Source organism: Meriones unguiculatus, chromosome 4 (genome assembly GCF_030254825.1).
Source record: "Meriones unguiculatus strain TT.TT164.6M chromosome 4, Bangor_MerUng_6.1, whole genome shotgun sequence".
Classification (NCBI taxonomy): Eukaryota; Metazoa; Chordata; class Mammalia; order Rodentia; family Muridae; genus Meriones; species Meriones unguiculatus.
This window is the reverse complement of record NC_083352.1, coordinates 26,805,892-26,824,396: the sequence shown is the minus strand read 5'-3', so window position 1 is coordinate 26,824,396 and position 18,505 is coordinate 26,805,892. Positions and strand designations below refer to the sequence as shown.

Genomic DNA, 18,505 nt, shown 5'->3' with positions numbered 1-18,505 from the left:
TTTTAGTTTTTTTTTCTGTATTTATTACATTTTTGCTCTTGAGACAGATACAAAGAAACCATTCTCTTCCACCACACACACACACAAACATCCATTCTTGTGATTTTTTAAAGTGCATTTTCCCTCTACCATTGTATACAAAAATATTTCTTAAAAACATGCAGAAGTTTCTGGACAAGGCACTTTGAAGCATACAATGATGACAAGTCGTCAGTTGAATATTCACATTAAAGCAAAAGTGTGACATCATCACGTGTGTATTCTAGAAGTCCTCTTACCCCAGGGGTCTCTGGGAGCTAGCAGCAAAACCGTGGAAACAGGCACAGCTTTGCAAGTTGAGCTGGGGGTATGACACAGCCCTCAGAAGGAGAAACTTCTGTTCTCTTTCCTGCTGTCCCCCACTTCAGGAATGCTGCCAATTTGTCTTTGGGTGACTATGGAAGATCCCATTATAGGTCAGATCCCAGGATTTCCGGAACATCTTATCTACAGTTTCTGTGATCACACCAGGAGACACAGTTAAGTACAGACCTTCCCAGAACAAAGAACCACCAAGACTACATCTCAGGGATAAAATAACTCCCACCATTGATGCAAGCTGTTTCAGCTTTTGGAGAACAACAGACGTGCATTATTTCTTCCTAGCTTTCCTATAAAGAATTCTTATAACACTCAAGTGCTTCTTGCAAAAAACATGAAAAACTTGATTATCATATAACCTTTTTATAGTCTAGCTTATTTATTGTACTCATTTTGCAAAAGCACCCCAGGAAATATGGGGAAATAAATACAGAACAAAAATGGAGTTGCCTTCCCTTCCTGGAGCATAGTGTCTGGGGATTAGGGTCCCCAGAAGAACCAAGAATCACATGAGGGCAGATCTCCGAGTCAAGCTTGCAGCTGGATTTTCAAGCAAGGGATCCTCTGAGGTGTGTAGGTTTGTCTACAATGGTGAACGGAGCATGGCGTCTCTCAATGCAGCTCCCGAGGCTATCTCAAAGTCACTGGTCAGACTGGTTAAAAAGAGAACTGTGTTGGAGGCAGAAAACAGAAGATTCTTCAGCGTCTCAGTGAGTGACAGCCTTGATGAGAGAAGTCAGGCACACAGGCTGCTTCGTTGGGAAGGGTCTTGGCAAGCAGGTGAAGACATGTTCTCAGAGCTGAGCTGTGGGCTGTGAACCCCAGGTGTGCTGGCTCGGGGCTCTCAACCAGGGCCCCTAACAAGAAAGCGGGGGCAAATCTGGGTAAAAGGGGTGTTGGTGGTTATGTCCGCTTTAGGAGAGATATGTAACATGGAATGACCATATTTCATATTTTGACATGGAACGTCTGAAGAGCATCATTCCACACTACTGAACAGACTTCGTTCTGTAGTTAACTTGGGGCCCTTTTCTTCGTAAAATGATCTTTAGTCTGATAGTCTGTAAGGAACAGTGCCCTTGGCTGCCTTCCTTAACACAAGATAAAATACATGACCCACAAGAGATCAGTTTTGCTTCCATCCATTTTAGATCTAGCAGCTCTGATCACCGAATCTGAAACTTTTAAGGAGCATCCATACATGATACATCTGTAAGCAGATACAGGATATACTTAGAGAAAACACAACCCCTGCCCAATTTCAGCCTAACTTACAAAGGTGATTTCCCCGCAGATATCAGCATGCAAGCCTGGCTCATTCCCCATCTGGGAGAGGCACCAAACACAAAGCACAGATTACAGAGTAGTACCAGTCTTAGGAATTAAAAAAAAAAAAAAATCATACAAAATAGCATTTAAAAAGTCAAAACACCTTAAACTCCAAAAGTGAAAAAAATTAAGATAAAAAAAAACAAAACACATGCTAGGATCAAAAACATTTGCTACCTGCCTTATTCAAACTTATGAAGCCAGAGAGCGTAGGCCACTTCCAGCCCCCTGCCCCAGACTCTGAATCCACCAAGCTCTGTGCTTCATTCCCTCATGTCTCCGGGGGGGAACCTCACTTCAGTAAGAAAATTAAACAGACATCTTTTGCCAAACTTCCAAAACAAAACAACACCCCTAAATTTCTACAAATATGCATATAAAAAGTAGTTCTCAAACTTCCCTATAATTTTAATTTACCCAAGAGAAAATCACAGGTTTTGGGGGTCCACCCAACAGTAAAAGCTCTGGGAGTCTCAAAATAGCATTTGATAATGCACTGCAGTCCAATATGGTTAAGAAAAATTCATGCTGCAGAGTTGACAAACATTTAAAATAACATAGCAAAACCTGGTGAGGTTTTTTTCCCCCCTATCCCTTTACAATACAAACCATAAATAAAAACACCCAGTCAGTGTCGTTGGGGGTTTGCAAAGCATCCTGAATATGACTGTATACTGCAGACAAACCTAAGCATTTTCTGGAGGCTTCGAGGCTATACCAGACATGCTATTTGAAAGTCTCAGACTCAGCATTGAAGTGGACTCTCCAGGAGGGGAGAGTTATGATTCTCCCCTAACAGAATCAGCTCACACAGCAGCCTGGCAGTGAAAACGGATCTTGTCGTCGAGTTTCCTGGTAACTTGGGGTGAAACTGAGTGCTTGAAAAGTGCCCCCAAAATCCAAGAGGAAAAGCTGGAAGTTATGACTGTCCTGCCTTGTCACAGTGCTGTACCCCGTGACCCCACGCGGAGACCAATACGTTTCCAGTAACTGGTATGTTGGTCTCTGCTGGAATATAAAGTAGGGGTCAGAAAGAGGGGAGAGGAAATGCCTATCCCGTCCACAAGCTACTTAAGCTTCTGTTATCTTGTCCAGATCACTGGCTGGACTGGGGCGGGGAGGGGGATGTAGAACAGAAATGGGCTGCCCAATCCCTCCTCTGAGGCGGCGGGGGATCAGGCCAGTGTGCCACAGAGCTGAGATCAAGGGGGCTCCGAGTACAGGCGGAATGAGGGCAACACATGGAAACGCGTGGGCGGGGCGGGACCCCAAGGTCAGTGTTAAGGCTGGAAGAGACTGGAGACTGGCTTCTAGGTGACTGACTTTCCGAGTGTGGAGGAGAGGCCGGCTTCCTCCTTTCTTGCCAGCTTGGCTCCTCTCCAGACCCTTCTGGCACCATCCTGCGCATTCCCTTGTGGCCAACCCGGATGCCGCAGGGGATCAGCACACCTCCTCTCCTCCGGGCAAGAAACCAACCGCTATGGAAACACCCCGGACTCTCTGGTTTAAGAAAAAGGTGAACAAGGAGCCTATCTTTTCAAAGACCGTGCCTAATGGCAGTTCATCCTCACTCTTGTCTTGCATTCTCTCCTCCGTCTTGATCCAGAGCCACAGACTATCCGCTGTAGTCATTAGTAGTAGGGCCCTAGCTTCTCATAGCCCAGATAACTAGGCCACTCTGGAAACAGCCCAAAGGAACACCGAGGGCTTCCAAACTGGTCAAAGGATATGCCAAAATCCGGTCCCTTGTACGGCTCGATCGCTCCCTGAGTGGCTCGGAGCTCGGCCCGTATGATCCTGTAGTTTTTGCCTTTGTTGCTGTCCCAGTACGCCTGGCCGTTGCATTCATAACACACGGCAAACTCCATTCTCTCATAAGACTGAATTTTCTCAGGTAGGCTGATGTCAAAGGAGAACGTGTCCCTGTCTGAACCAGCGTAAGTGTCCTTCACGTACTGACAAGGGAAGTCTGTGAAGCTCTTCCAGGTGTCAAATGTCATTCTGATCTTCACAACCTTCTCGAATGCCAGGTTCTGGACCTTGACGGTGCCGGCGATGGCTTTGTCCTTCAGCACGCAGTTTTCGAGGCAGACATGGTTGTTCTGAAGTCGGTTTCTGAAGTCTAAGTAATCCGCAGAAGGCTGCGGGAAATCCAAAACAAAGCTCTCACTCTCTGCTGTCGTCAGACTCACGATGTTGTCTAGCAGCTCCGTGATGTTAAACGGAATATCTAGCGGGTCATCGAATTCCGAGAACACTTTGACCATTGTCAGGGCCAGCCCCTGGTTGTCGGCGAAGGACACCCGCTTCTTCACCTTCTTCTCCTGCACCGTGGGGGCCACCATCCCGCTGGCTTCATCCTTGCTGCCCAGCTGAATGCAAGGCCTCAGAGGCTTGCTCAGTTTGGGGGAGATCTTGAAGGTGAAGCGCTCCCTGCGCAGAGAGGGGGCCATACTGCTGTAGCTGTATTCTATGTCCACGGCCATCACGCTAGACGAGCAGGCTAGAAGGCTGGCAAAAAGGGAGATGAGAAAGGAAAGAGGTCAGATGGAGGTTTAAACCCTCCTTCTGGCAAAGACGGACAAACAATGTTGCCTTTCATCTGGGCTCACACTCGCATGCAGTCTCACAGGACACAGGTTTCAGCAAAGATTGTGTTGGAACGAGGCACCAGCCGGGGGTTGGGGAAGAGGGAAAGGAAAAAAAAAAAAGCTAAGATTAAAACCAACAAAGAAAAGAGAACGGAGCTCACTAGTTTCAGGTTTAATTCATGGGGTTTTCTGCCAGGACGGCTTAGATCTTCCTGTATGCTAATACAGCTCAGAGGAGAATGAAACGGGCACTAAGAATTATAGTTTCCTGCCATACGGTGGTGGTGCACATTATTAATCCTAGCACTTGGGAGGCAGAGGCAGGCAGATTCTGAATTCAAGGCCAGCTTGGTCTACCCAGAAAAACTCTGTCTTGAAAAACAAACAAACAAACCAAACAAAAACAGAAGTGATTTCCTAATGTGAGCTTATTTGACTGAAAGAACTCCCCCCCCCCTCTTGTGGGGAAGTCTATACCCCACAAACAGTTGATCTGAGGATTGTTTTTGGTAAACACTGCAGACTTCTATTGGACAAATAAAAATTGTTCCTATTTCCAGGCTGGTGGGATGGCTTAGTGAATACAGGCGTTTGTCACCAAGCCTCATAACTTCCTTTCAATCCCTGAGACCCACATAGCTGATGGAGGGAACCAGTTCCCACAAGTCATCCTTTGACTTTTACACATGCCCTGTGGAACACATAAATAAATGCAATAAAAACGATATTTTGATATATGCACACATTGTAGAATGGCTGACACACCTAACGTGCATTTTCTCGTACACTTGAGAGGTGTGGTGAGAATATTTAAAATCTCCATGCAATTTTCAGGTCTACATTGCCACTAACTACTGCTGCGACGACGCAACGGATCTCTTGAATGTATTCCTTCTTTGGAATTAAATATGTACGCCTTTGAGTGGACATTTCCCCAGTTCCTCAACGCTAGCATGCAGCAGCCACCAACTTATTACATATTCAATTACCTTTTTAGAGTCTATATGAAGTGTGCACTTCTCTTTCTGTGGTTAGCTTATTGCACTTAGCACAGCGCCCTGCAGGCTCTTCTCAATGTCTCCACAATGACACCATTTCATTCTTGTGTATGACTGAACAGCCCTCCACTGTCCATGCGTTCTTTGTCCATTCATCCACCGAGAGTCACTTAGCTAGATTTCCTATCTCGGCTATGAGTGTTACATGAATATGGGACTATGGCTGTCACCTCAACATACTGATTTCCTATCCTTTGAATACACACCTTGTAATAGGCTCACTGGCTCACATAGCTTTTATTTTTTGAGAAACCTCACAGTGCTTTCTGTAGTGGTTACATTAATTTGCATTTCCACTACTTCTATCTTTTTGAAAGATAACCATTCTAACAGGTATAAAGTATGACCTCATGGCTTTAATAATAAATACCGACAATCCAATACAAAAGCAATACAAATTTATAACACAAATATTGACTTGGTATTTATCATGCATCAGGCATGATGCAATTATACACTGAGATTCATTGATAAGAATGGACACAGACTTGTTTTTATGTTCTAATATACCTTTCTTTAGAAAAAGAATGCATAGTTCATTGTTTTGTACTTTGACATGTAGGTAGATATTTGCCTCATCTATAGGTAATAACAGTTGTCATAAGAACCAAAAGCAGCCTAGGGATGGTGATGGCTGTGGCAGCATAAACCCCAGCACTCAGAAGGCAGAGGCAGGCAGATCTCCAAGTTCAAGGCCAGCTTGGTTTACAGAGTGAGCTCCAGGGATAGATAGGGATACACAGAGAAACCCTGTCTTGAAAACACAAACAAACAAAATCAACAACAACAACAACAACAAAAAGGAAATGTAATCACACTATAAGACATTAAATTTAATTAAAACCATATTTTTCTGTAAGTGAAAATATAAACAAACTCAAAAAAATTACAAACTTGGAGATTACTTTTCAAAGAGCACGACAGTTAGGAGTTATTAACTTGAAATGTAGAGTTGTTACAAAGTAACAAACTCAAATAGCCCCCACAAAAGAATGAGCAAGGAAAAAGAACATCAGCAGATGTTACATTAAAATAAATAAATAAACAAATAAATAAAGTGGCTCAAAAACATTCGAACTGTGCGTCTTAGTAACTTAAGAAATTCAAACGGAAGTTGAATGTGACTATGCACACCTGTGGCATTAGCTGCTGAGAAGGGCTAGGGAGGAAGGCTGCAAGTTCAGTGCTTGCCTCCGTGGAGAAGTGAAATTCTGCCTATGATAAATTAGATAAAAACAAAAACAAAGAAAATTTATATTGCAAATGCTTGTTTTTCACATAGTGGATTAGGAAAGAATCATAAAAGAAAAGATTTTTTTTTTTATTATCAAAACTAGGATAATCATCTGGGAGCAGTGGCCCTCAACTGTAAACCAGCTCTCGGGGAGGCAGAGGTATAAGCAGATGCTATGAGTTCGAGGCCAGCCTGGTCTACAAAGCAAATCCAGGACAGCCAAGGCTATACAGGAAAACCCTATCTCGAAAAAGAAAAAAACAATTAGTATAATCTTCCTAAATATTCTTATCATTTCACTCCAAAAGTATATACAATATAATCTACCCTAAATAAAGAAATAAAATGTACAGAAATTAACAGAAAGAGAAATAATGAGAAAAAAATGCCTACTAAGGATGCCTCATACAATAATTCTATCGTGTCCACATTGTTTAATTTTATACCACTGATTTCATTATTTGGGAAAATGTTTAAACGACATGGAAAATTCACTTTTGCTTTGGACTTTGTAGTTTTGGTTTTTGAGAGAGTCTCACTGTAAAACCGTTGCTGAACTGGAACCAAATATGTAGACCAGGCTAGTCCTAAACTCAGAGATCTGCCTGCTTCTGCCTCCCAGGTGCTGGGATTAAAGGCATGTGACACTGTGCCTAGCTAAAATTTTATCTATGTTGTTAAAAGAAGGAGGAGCAGAAAAAGTTGTACACAAATACCATACATGAGAGAAAATACTATGTATACAAAAAAACAAATAAACAAACAAACAAAAAAACAAGTAGAGATACAGCACACTCTCATTGGTTTTCTTTCCTGTGGTTTCTGCTCTTTATACTCAATCGTAGTTCAAAAATATTAAAACGAAAATTCCATTAAGTAAGCAATAGATATGTTTAAATTGTGCACCATTAATTCTGAGCTATATGATGCCATCCCCTCCTGGTAGAGTCCTGCTTTTTCCTCAAAGCCAACCTTAACTTAGCCAACATATCTACGATACATATGCCACCAGCCCATCAGGGACTAAGAGCCATCTTGGGTATCACACTGTTGCAGGATTACAAGGGACTTTTATTCTCCTGTTTCAGTTGTTGTCTTGGAGACTTTACTGCCTCCTTCTGTTAACCTAGGCCTAGTCCTGGAAGCTTCTAGCCTCCATACACTCTAACCGAGGCCTAGAATGTTTTCAGCCTCTGAGAGTTACAGCTGAATAAGCTCACCCTTTCTTGTTCTTTCTGAGCTCATAGCTGGCTGGTTCAACTCAGCTGTTCTGGCTCAGTCTCCTCTCCCAGCTGACTTATTCAATCTGACTTCTCTCTCAGGCTTCTCTCTGAATTGCTCTGCTTGGCTTCAAACTAACTTCAGCAATCTGCTCTAATCTCCTGGCTCTTTCTCATTCTCTGGCTCATTCTATCTTCACTTGTGTCTAGCTTGTTTTCTCCTCAACCTATAAAGCTCCCCCCATAAAACTGCCTCTCTCCTTACACAGCTTCCCCTTCCTCTCTGTTCTCGTGAGAGTTGGGTGTATCCTATTCTGTCAAACCTTCCTCTGATTCCTCACTTTCTTTTTCTGCCACTCAATTAGACATCAGTTTCAAACTTGAGTGCTCCCTTCTACAAACTCTCTTTACCTTCATTGTTTGGGATTCCATCCAGCTCACACAGACCTAGGAGGTCTTTGGATGTGATCTCTTGCCAGAACTGTCTGCCGTGTTCTGAATTAAAGTTTCTCTACAAGAAACCTTTTTTTTTTTTATTTACCTAATGACGACCCTAAAGCACAAGAGCAGTGATGTAAATGAGGCACCTGGCCATATAATGTAGAAAGAGATGAGCTCTGGAACTGTAGAGCAATGTTGCAGAAAGTAAAAGCGAATAGTCTGCAGGGCTTGCAGCTGCCTGGGCACCTTTTTGGGCATCTCATATAGATAGCAGGGACCATCCGATAATTAAAAATGTCAGAGTATGCGTGTGAGTGACATATTTCCTCAACAATCCTTCCTGTTTTGTGTTTCCTTATATCTTCTAAAACAATACTACTTCTGTAATCAGGAAAAAAAGTGACCTCAAGAAAACAGTCAAAACTACTCTGACGCTTAACCTGACTAAAGGGGCACATCGTTTTAGCTTTCTCCTGATGATGGCATATTTATATGACACTTAACAATGGTCTGAGCTGAAGAAGCTAGTAATAAAACCTGGATTAGAATCTCAAATCTGGCCAGACGGGCGGTGGTGTGCGCCTTTAATTCCAGCACTTGGGAGGCAGAGGCTAAGCTGGTCTATAGAGCAGAGTTCCAGGACATGTCAAATGGAAGAGTATAGTCTCCAAACATCTGCCTTCTTCTGGCTAACGGGAAGGGATGAGATGGGCAAAGGTGTCTTGTGGCAGGGAGGGGCCTTGCTCAAGGGCAAGTGCTGGGGGACAATGCCTTTGACCCAGTAAATGCTCTTTCAGCTTCTGAATCTGATTAACCAAATGCATAATGAAAAAAAAATGTTGCCTCGTGGTGGTGGTACACACCTTTCAATCTCAGCACTTGGGAGGCAGAGGCAGGTGGATTTCTAAGTTTAGGGCCAGTCTGATCTACAGAGTGAGTTCCAGTGTATCCAGAGCTACACAGATATCTCGGGGGGGGGGGAAGAGAAATATATACACATGCTCACACACACACAGAGAGAGAAAGAGAGAACAAAGACATATTAGACTCCCTCCTTACTTTTTTTTATTTTTTATTTTATGGTTTTTGTGGGCACAAGAAGCCTGGTAATCCTATTTTGCTTCTGAATCTGTGTGCTTTCCGAAGTGGCCACGGCTAAGGGCTACTTACACCCACTAAACCAATGCCCCACTACTTCCCTTCTAGCGAAAGAAGCAATCCAGTGTAAAGGTTCAGAACAAATTAGCTGGGTCTGATCTAATGTCCACACACAAAGACTGTTCTTAGAAAGGGCAAGTCAGACTGAGCTGCCTCTACAAAGGATCAATGGGTTGACTAACTCATTTTTTTTAAAGGACTCATTACTTAACAGAGTGTCAAGTTTTAGTTATTCATGTCCATTGCAAAACTTTGTTAGAAATAGTCCTCCCATTTCAACTTTAACGTACGTATTTCTTATTCTGTTTAAATGCGCATTAAAGCCGAGCGCGGTCCCATAACAGCACGTGCTGTGCATTCCACACTGCCCACCCCTGAAGTGCTGGGAGTGAGCAGGGGAGTAGAAGTCATCCCATCCCTGTCCAACCCACCCCCACCCCACCCCATCCCGGGCACTTCCTCCTGGCTTGAGTCAGCACAAGGCCTGGTGTGCCTCTGTAGTGCCTCCAAGTTCTAGGTCCAGTCTCAGCCATGCTTTCCTGAAATTTTTTTTTTCCAGCTTGTTGGAAAAATGGTACAAAATTCTTGAGCTACCGTGGAAGCAGAACACCAAAGCGCCCTCAAGACTCTGCTCCCTTGCAACCCAGGAGGCTCGCTCAGGCGTTCTAGTCCTGCAGGCTCAAGAGTGGAACTGAAGCCGTTGGTGAACATGTACTCCTGGACCCCCTTTGTCTCTGAACTGTGAGGATTAGCAGAATCAGAGCCAGAGTTATGGAGGCAATCCTTTTCAAAATCCTTTTTTTTTTTCCAAGACTTGTCCATGAAAGACAAATGTGAGATTATGATGGCCCAGGAGTTACCTACCGCTGGGGCTCTTGCCCTGTAAAATTGCATAAGCAGGCCTGGCTTAGAAACCCTTCTTTTTTTTTTTCTAGATGTCGCCATCGCTACAGGCTAAGGACATTCACCCCTGTGGCCTCTATCAAGGGTATGATGTGATGGTCACCCTCATAGAACATTCCAGCTTTTATTAACCTGATGTTCATCCAAGAATCGGCGTACCAAAGTACTTGTTTGAGTTTAGCTTTCCTGATTTATCTGCTCGGATGTCCCGACAGCCCAATAATGATAAGGGCCACTCAGAAGCACTCCCAGAAATTGGGCAGCACAATAGTTAAGTCCCCTAAAGAAAGACACCCCGGCAGGTGCTTCAGGAGACACGTTCACCCCCAAAACATGCTTGGAAGGACCACAGCCTTCTGTCTCCAAGCCTTTCCCTCTACTGAGGAAACAAGCAGAAACAGAACGGCACCTCTGAGCCACAGAGAATGGCACCTCGGAGCCACAAGTATGGGACATAGGATCCTGGGAGTTCCAGGAGCTCTTTCCCAAGGACAGTCACACACTTCGCTTTCGCACGGATGCCTTGGAGGTCAACAGCCTCTGATGAGGGACTGGGCTGTGTCTGAGACCCTTGCAGAAATACCTTCCCTGTTCTGGTGAAATAATGTGGTCTTTCAAGATACCGGCCAATCCCAGAAATCCAGGGATATTTCTTTTAAGGTTGACAAGCCTGAACAGAAAATAACCCCTATGAGCTTCTGCATTTCAGGCAGCTGAGCTGAGTTCCTGGCTGTGCCTTCCTTTCTGCACCCCTTTCTCCCAGACGTGAAAGCCAGATTAGGAACAGCCCACCAGCAACGCTACATCAGCTAAGTACCCACAACCAGGTTATACCTCGCCACCACCCACCCCTTCCCCCCTTCAGCAATTCTTCATTCTCTCCCCAATTGTTTAGCTGATACTTTTACATGAATAAAGTTGACATCGTTTCCCCACAGAGCGTAATTATCACAGCCTTAATGCATACCCCTCAGTCTTAAATGTTTGTGAATGGAACTGTGTAATGAGCAGTCTGGGAACTTTGAATGAGACAGCCCAGACTGCCCAGCACTGGCCTAAGAATGCCTCTGCCCAGCTGAGCTGCAATAAACGAACTCTCCAGGCTTAAAGGTTCTCTTTTGAGGTCCCTTCCCCCGCTCTGACCTCTGGGGTTGCTAACAGGGCTCTAGTCCAGAGTTTTCCCTAAATGGCCCTAGTCTACTTCTGTGGTCCTTCAGCTGTCTCCAAGTTTTTTCCTGGCTCCTGGACATCTTTGCCAAATGGACCATTTCCTTTCCTGCCTAGGCTGAAGAAGCCCTTTTCCTCCTGGACCCGCAAGCTGCAACAGGTCTACCTTCTAGCAACTCTACAAGTTTCCACACTAAAGTCTTTTTTTGTTAAAGCTTTCTCTTCTCTGTTTCACTCTGGGCCTGCCGTCCACTCACTCTTCTGAAGCGAATCTGGTTCACAGCCTTTTCTCTGGGTCCAAAACGGTGGCTCTGAACAAGTCCCTGGGGGCAGGTCAGCGAGTCCGATCCCACCAGGCATTCTCCGACGGTGCTGCGCCTGCAAACCGCTCGCCGTCCCCCCACCCCCACCCCACACACCCTCCCCAGGAGCCTTGCTACACCTGGGTGTGCACGTACCTCTCCCGCGGCGCCGCAGCCCGGGCCCCTGCTCGCCGGCCTCATGGGAGAGCCTGAGAGAGGTGGCAGGGGTGACTGCTGCCTCTGAACTACGTGAGCGTCGGAGTGTCCCGGAGGTAGGGCCTGGGCTTAGTTCCCGGAGACGACCGGGGAGGAGGAGTCAAAGTTATCACACCAGGGCGGGACCTGGCGCCGTGACAGCCCGGGCGGGAGTGGCGCCTCACGAGCACCCCCAAGCGGGCTGCCCCGTTCCCGGGCGGAGCTCACCTCAACCCGTCGCCCTCCGAGACCCGAGACCACCCAACGTGTGCCGCTGCCCGTGTGCACCGAAGGGTGACAAGTCTCCACGACTTGATGGAGTCGGGGCTTGGACGGGGCTCTTTTTGGGAGACTTGGGTTTGCACCGCGGATTCCGCCGCAAGGACCTGGGATTACCCTCCAGAAGTGTCAAATCTCGGGTTAGGGATGGGCCGTGTTGGGACTTGTGACACCAGGACATCTTCCCTGGCCACGTGTCGTGGGCTAGCCCCACGGAGGTATCTCGGGGGTCCCCTGCATCCCAGCTCGGGTCCCTGGGATGTTCCTGCACGTGAAAGCGACCAACAACTACCCGAGCCCAGTTAGAGGATCCTTCCACCTGGGAGTCACCGTAAACGGACGACAAGTGGTGAGGGCCGGGGAACGCCCCCGTGCGCCTCTCGCCGTAGATTTCCAGGCCCCGCACCTCGGGCTCGAAGCTGGGGGAGGTACGTTCCAGGTACAACTCCTGAGGACAGAGAGCGGGGCCCCCAGCCCGCCCCACCATCTGCGCGGGGTGACGGGGACAGCGACGGCAAGTGTGGGACAGGGGCCCGGGTGGGTCCGCGCGACAGCAGCCTTCTCACCTGCTGCCTGAATTGCAGCACTCTCAACGCCACCTCAGGCGGCCCGTGGCGCACTTAAACTTTCCAGCCACCTCTGCCCACCAAGGGTGCCATCCAAGACCTTTTTTCCTCCCCACAGGAACGGGGAACTCGGCCAACGAGCACTCCCGGGACCCTAGTGGCCGGCCAATAAGCCACACTTGCGGGAGAGCAGCAATCCGCCACGTGATCTGCAGCGTGCTGCGAGAGACGCCGCTGGAGTCCTGGATCCGGGTCGCAGTTTCATCAGGAGCCGGGGCGGTGGGGGGGAGGGGAGGCGACCCTAGCCTACGGACGAGGCGATTTCCCACCGTAGAACGTTTGGCTGGAGAGAGACTGACTGAGGAGCATCGGATGGCTGCCGCGTGCAAAGCTCCCCCCCCCCCCCCCTTGCTAGTAAAGTTCTAATCAGATCTTGAGAGTCCCAGGTGTAGAAGCCAGTGTTGTCTTTCCGTTGGCCCGTTGGCCCGGCCCTAGCCTTTCTAGGACAATAGCCCGCAGGGTTCACAGATGGCTGTGACCTCCTCAGAATGCCCAAAAGCAAGAGTTCTCCATGCCTTCCCGTTCCGCTTCCGATATTATCTGCATCTTAGGCAGTAGTGTCCCAAGCATTCAGTGACTCTGCTTTGTGGCTCTCACTCTAGCAAATCTAGGGTTGTTTGGGGGCAGAACACCACCCAGGACGCTCACAGTCCTGCACACTGAGGACTAGTGAGGTGGATGTATTTAGGAGACTGCCTGAATTGGGTTGGGTTAGTAGCGAGTTGCTTGTTCCCGGCTTCTGTTTTTATTGTTGTGTTTATGCCCCTGGGGCTCTGCAGGACCGTGACTTTAGGAACCAATGACTCCTCTTTCTCCTGAGAAATCTGTTGACTTTAGCTGCCACTTGAGGTAGGTTCATATTTTTCTAAGGGCGTCCCAGCCCCTGGGCTAGAGAAGTTTGGGTAGGGTTAGGGTATGCCAGCCATATCCTGTAACAGGGACTGAGGAATGCTGGGAGAACCTGGTGGCCAGGTCCATTTTGAGATATTAAACAGCCACCTTAGTTATCCATTTGTGTTGGGTTTGGGACCTAGCACTTAGAGATCTGCCTGCCTCTGCCTCTTGAGTACTGGAATTAAGATGTGTGTGTGTGTGTGTGTGTGTGTGCGCGCACACACGGCACCACCCATGCCCAGCTGACTTTCAAAAAACTCTCTGAGAACAACAGGACACAAGAAGGTCATTATGACCATTAACTCATATCGGATGCATTGACTTGCATATTGGACTTATGGAAACTCGTTTAATGTGATTTTGGGGGTTTCTACTCTAAGGGATACGGGAGCAGCTTTCAATATAAGTGGGTGTGCAAGCCTAAAACACTCCTGGGTTACAATAATCTAATACAAGTCTAAAGCTCTAGTGGGGAGCTTCCCCAGTCTCAGCAGCCATTTCTTTCTTTTTGGATGGGCTGTTGCCGACTTGAAATCCCCGGCATTAGCTTTAAACTGAAGATGCATTAAGCCAAGTGCCGGCTACAATCCCAAATGAAGTGACTGTGCTACTGGAGCGAGCAAAGACAGAGAGCCAGTAAGTATTGCAAAATATATGCAGGCGAAGGGTGATCGGATCCTAGCTGGGAAGAAGTTGGGATGAGCAAATACAACTGTGCAGCCCAAGGGTTTGGAATCATCTTTCTCACATAGATCTAGGAAACCGTGGGTAATAATTTCCCCTGCGGTTCAGATGACTATTTAAAATCAGGAGAGCAGGCTAAACTTAGCTGTGGGACACCACAGTCTTGGTAGGCAGGAGTGTGGCGTCTATGGGCTTGTACAGGGCAGTCTTTTTCTACAACTAGAATAGAGCTAACAGGAGCCCAGTATCTGGGGGACCCGAGGCAGATGACAAGCCTAGAGCCTGAGAGCTGGCGGGATCATGCCCTTTCTTTCATTGTACGGCAAGGAAGAGGAAAGAAAGGGAACATGGGAATATTCAACCCCTTAGTCAGGCACACCCAACTCCATCTTATAATATCTGGCATTGGATTAGTCTTAGTTTCACTTATTACTAAAACACCCCTTCCCAGAAAAATAAACCAAAAGGCTTAGCAGGGGCTAAGCATAGAAATGATGTCCCCCACCCCCCAAGTCTGTCAGTAGTAAGAGTGTCTTCTTCCTTGTCCTGGGCATCTGGCTGCTTCATTCAGCATATGAGTAGCTGTCCTGAAAACATTCTCAATAAAATACTTGAAAACTGAATTCAAGCACACATCAAAAGGACCATTCACCATGATCGAACCCACTTCATTCCAAAGATTCATGGATGATTACGCATTTGCAAATCAATAAATTTGCATTGTATACATTACAGAAGAGACTGGGGGGGATCACATGACCATCTCAATAGACAAAGAAAAAAGCTTCTAACAAACTCCAACCTTACCTGATGGAGAGTCTTGCAGAAACTAGAAGTAGAAGGAACGATAAAGGCCATATATGACAGACCTCTGACCAACCAGATGGAGAAAAGCTCAGATCATTTTCACAGAAATCAGAAACAGGTCAGGGGTGTCCTTTTTCTCTACTAATTAGCCTAGCATTTATAATCTCAGCTAGAGTAGTAAGAAAAGAGAAGGAAATAAAGATAAACACCAGAAAAGAAGGAATTTAACCATCCCTGCTATATGAGATGGAAAAGCTTCCACCTAAAAACTTCTACCACGATAAACACACTTAGCAAAGCAGCAGGACACAATATTAAAGGATAAAAAACTAGTAGCCTTCCTCTATACCAATAACCAACATGTTGAAAAAGAAATCGGGCAAATAATCCTATTAACAGTTACCTCAAAAGAAAGGATATAAAAAGTACCTTGTAATACACCCAACTAAGGAAATGAAAAGACCTCTATAATAAAAAAAAAATCTTAAATTGCTGAAGATAATTGAAGACATATAGAAGATAGAAACCTCTCTCATACTCATGAATTGGGAAAACAAATATAAAAATAGCTATCCAACCAAAAGCCATCTCTATATTCAGTGTGATTCCCATCAAAATTTCAACGCCATTCTTCATAGAAACTGAAACAAAGAAAATCCCAAAATTCATGCAGAGGCACAGATTCCCAGATAGCAAAAGCAACCCGAGGGGGAAAAGGCAAATGCTTCATCTCTTTCTCTCTCATTTGTAGAACTTAAATTTTATATAGGGACATGAATCAAGTAGTTATACTTCACATAAAAGTAGAATTGAAATTGTCTGTGGAAACAAATAGGTCTGCAGGGGATGGGGGGGAGGAAGGAGAGTGAAGGGGGTAAGAAGAGGATGTGTTCACTGTATTCTAAATATTTACAGGAACACAGCCTGGTGAAACAGGGCTCTCCATAGTGAAAACGTGCCAATTACAAATATGTTTTAATGGGAAAATGGGAGAAATACAATTTTTCTTCCAAGAAGTGCATAAGCTAATAGATACCCAGGAAATGTATGGAAGGTAAAGCCTCTGTCTTTGGGATCTTGTTTCAGTCTTCCTGGGGAGGTATGAACAAGTTTAAGTTTACTCCAAGTAGGGCACCAGTGACAGGCCAAAGAAAGGATTCTGTCTCAGCTCAGGTTAGTGAACCTGTGAGTTTATGCGGCTTACTCACAGGCACATGGAGGACAGCTGCATCCCACCCCAGCATGGGGCATGCCCTCCTCACCTTTGGTTGACCTTCCACTTTATACATAATAGTCCCTCAAGACCAGTGGTTCTCAACCTTCCTAACGCTGCGACCCTTTAACACAGTTCCTCACGTGGTGGTGGGCCCCAACCATAAAATTATTTTTGTTGCTACTTCACAGCTGTAATTTTGCTACCGCTGTGAATAGTAATGTAAATACCTGAGATGCAGGATATCTGATCTACGACCGCTGAGAGAAAGGGTCCTTTGACCCCCAGAGGAGTGGCGACCCACGGGTAGAGAACCGCTCCTGACTGCGCGTGCAGCTGCGAGGGGGAGGAGGGGGGAGCGATTGCAGAGAGTCAGGTGAGGGTTGCGGACTCCCAACTTAGACTAAGAGGTACTAACAGCCTCATTGTCATTCGTGAAGACCTGGCGATCCCTGCACGTCCTGTAAATCAATGGGGCAAAATCACTCCTTACGGGATGGAGATGGTTGTGGTATGTCCAAAGGAAACAGCCATTCCCCAATGTGATAAATAAGAAGTCACCTTGGAATGTGTGTGCCAGCAAGGGTGGTGGAGGAAGAGGAAGGCAGAAGACGGCTGCTTGAGAACTGACCGCTGATTAAGTTCGGACTGAAGAAAGCGAGGCAGGACCTGGCAAAGATAAAGAATTCTAGAGCCTGTTGGAGAATTTCCTTCCAGCCAATTAAAATTAGGTCCTGTTCCCTTACCCAGTGGATGGTGTTTGGCACAGAGACCCACAACCAGAAAATGCACAGAAAAGGTGACTGGAGATCCCAGCCCAGATGAAACATCTGTATCAGCACCTCCTTCTGGCAACAGAGCAATGTCTCAGAAGAAGCAACAGGAAGATTGCAAGAGTCAGAGTCAAGTCAGGGAGCGTGTGAAGTAGTTTTCTTCTCCTCCTCCTTCTCTCCTTCTCCTTCTCCTCCTCCCCCCCTTCTTCTTCTTCTTCTTCTTCTTCTTCTTCTTCTTCTTCTTCTTCTTCTTCTTCTTCTTCTTCTTCTTCTTCTTCTTCTTCTTTTGAGACAGAACTTCTCTGTGTATCCCTGGCTGTCCTGGAACTCACTCGGTAGACCAGGCTGACCTTGAACTAAAAGATCTGTCTGCGGCCCTTGCTCTCACAAACACGTAGCAGCTGTAGTTTACCTCAAGGGTGAGGCTCCTGTGGATGGTTCTACACTGTACACATGGCCAATACTTACTGGACTCAGTGGGATATTAGAAAAAAGGGAGGATATGGAATTGGAAGGGGGACTAGAGTAGCTAAAAAAAAGTTTTAGGAAGTGGAGATAATGATTAAAATATGTTTTGTATGTGTATGACATTTTCAAGGAATAGATATGTGAAATAAAAGAACTGAAAACATGTCATTTCCTGGCTTCAATGTAAGACGATTCTTTTATTCATGTCTTAGAATGACCCTTCTGTTCATTCAGAAAATTTGAATAAATACTGTTAATGTTTTATCACTTTGACACATTTCAAAACTTCCAAAAAAATCTCATCTGAGTGTTGGAAGAAAAACCTTTAAGAATATTTTTAGTTCTAACATTGTTCCTCTCCAAGTGATGGTTATTGAAGAAATAAATCTAAATCAGAATAAAGAGAGCTTCATCCTGCTTGGTCAGAATAGAAAGCTGGGACGGCTGTTTCCATTCTGCCTCAAAGCCAATTTAAATTTAGACAGTGGAGCTGTTTACCCTTGTCAGTGCTACAAATGTGTTCTGGGAGCCTTGTGTTACCTGGGGACCCCTGTCCTGTCCTCACCTTCTGCTGGCATTGACTCGCAAAGGCATGCTCTGCCAGGATAGAAGGATGAGAACTGAGGGCACACAAGCCTGTGTCTGTGTCCCGATGTTGGGTAAAGACAAAGGTACCCGAAGCTGCTAGAACATTTCCCTCACGGCTGAGGGCTCTAGAGTTCCTGCGTAAAGTTGATGGAGGGCCCGCTCTTTAGAAAGCTATGTAGATGGGCTAAAATCAGCTAAAAGGCAACGTACTTGTC

General features: G+C 45.9%; 1 protein-coding gene across 5 annotated transcripts in view; it reads right to left on the bottom strand.

The window, feature by feature from the left end:
* The window catches only part of Ppp1r3b (protein phosphatase 1 regulatory subunit 3B), a 25,990-nt gene continuing 7,485 nt past the window's right edge, over nucleotides 1-18,505 (bottom strand). Inside the window, exons 1-3 of one of the 5 annotated variants that reach the window (XM_021661737.2) lie at nucleotides 11,920-12,155; nucleotides 6,473-6,553; nucleotides 1-4,200 (exon numbers count right to left, since the gene is read on the bottom strand). In XM_021661737.2, the coding sequence (XP_021517412.1) occupies nucleotides 3,321-4,175 (855 nt within the window). In that variant the 5' untranslated portion in view covers nucleotides 4,176-4,200; nucleotides 6,473-6,553; nucleotides 11,920-12,155 and the 3' untranslated portion in view covers nucleotides 1-3,320. Of the gene's footprint in view, nucleotides 4,201-6,472; nucleotides 6,554-11,919; nucleotides 12,156-15,986; nucleotides 17,131-18,505 lie in introns of those variants that run through there. The other 4 variants (XM_021661735.2, XM_060381613.1, XR_009591357.1 and 1 more) reach the window with 4 other exon arrangements.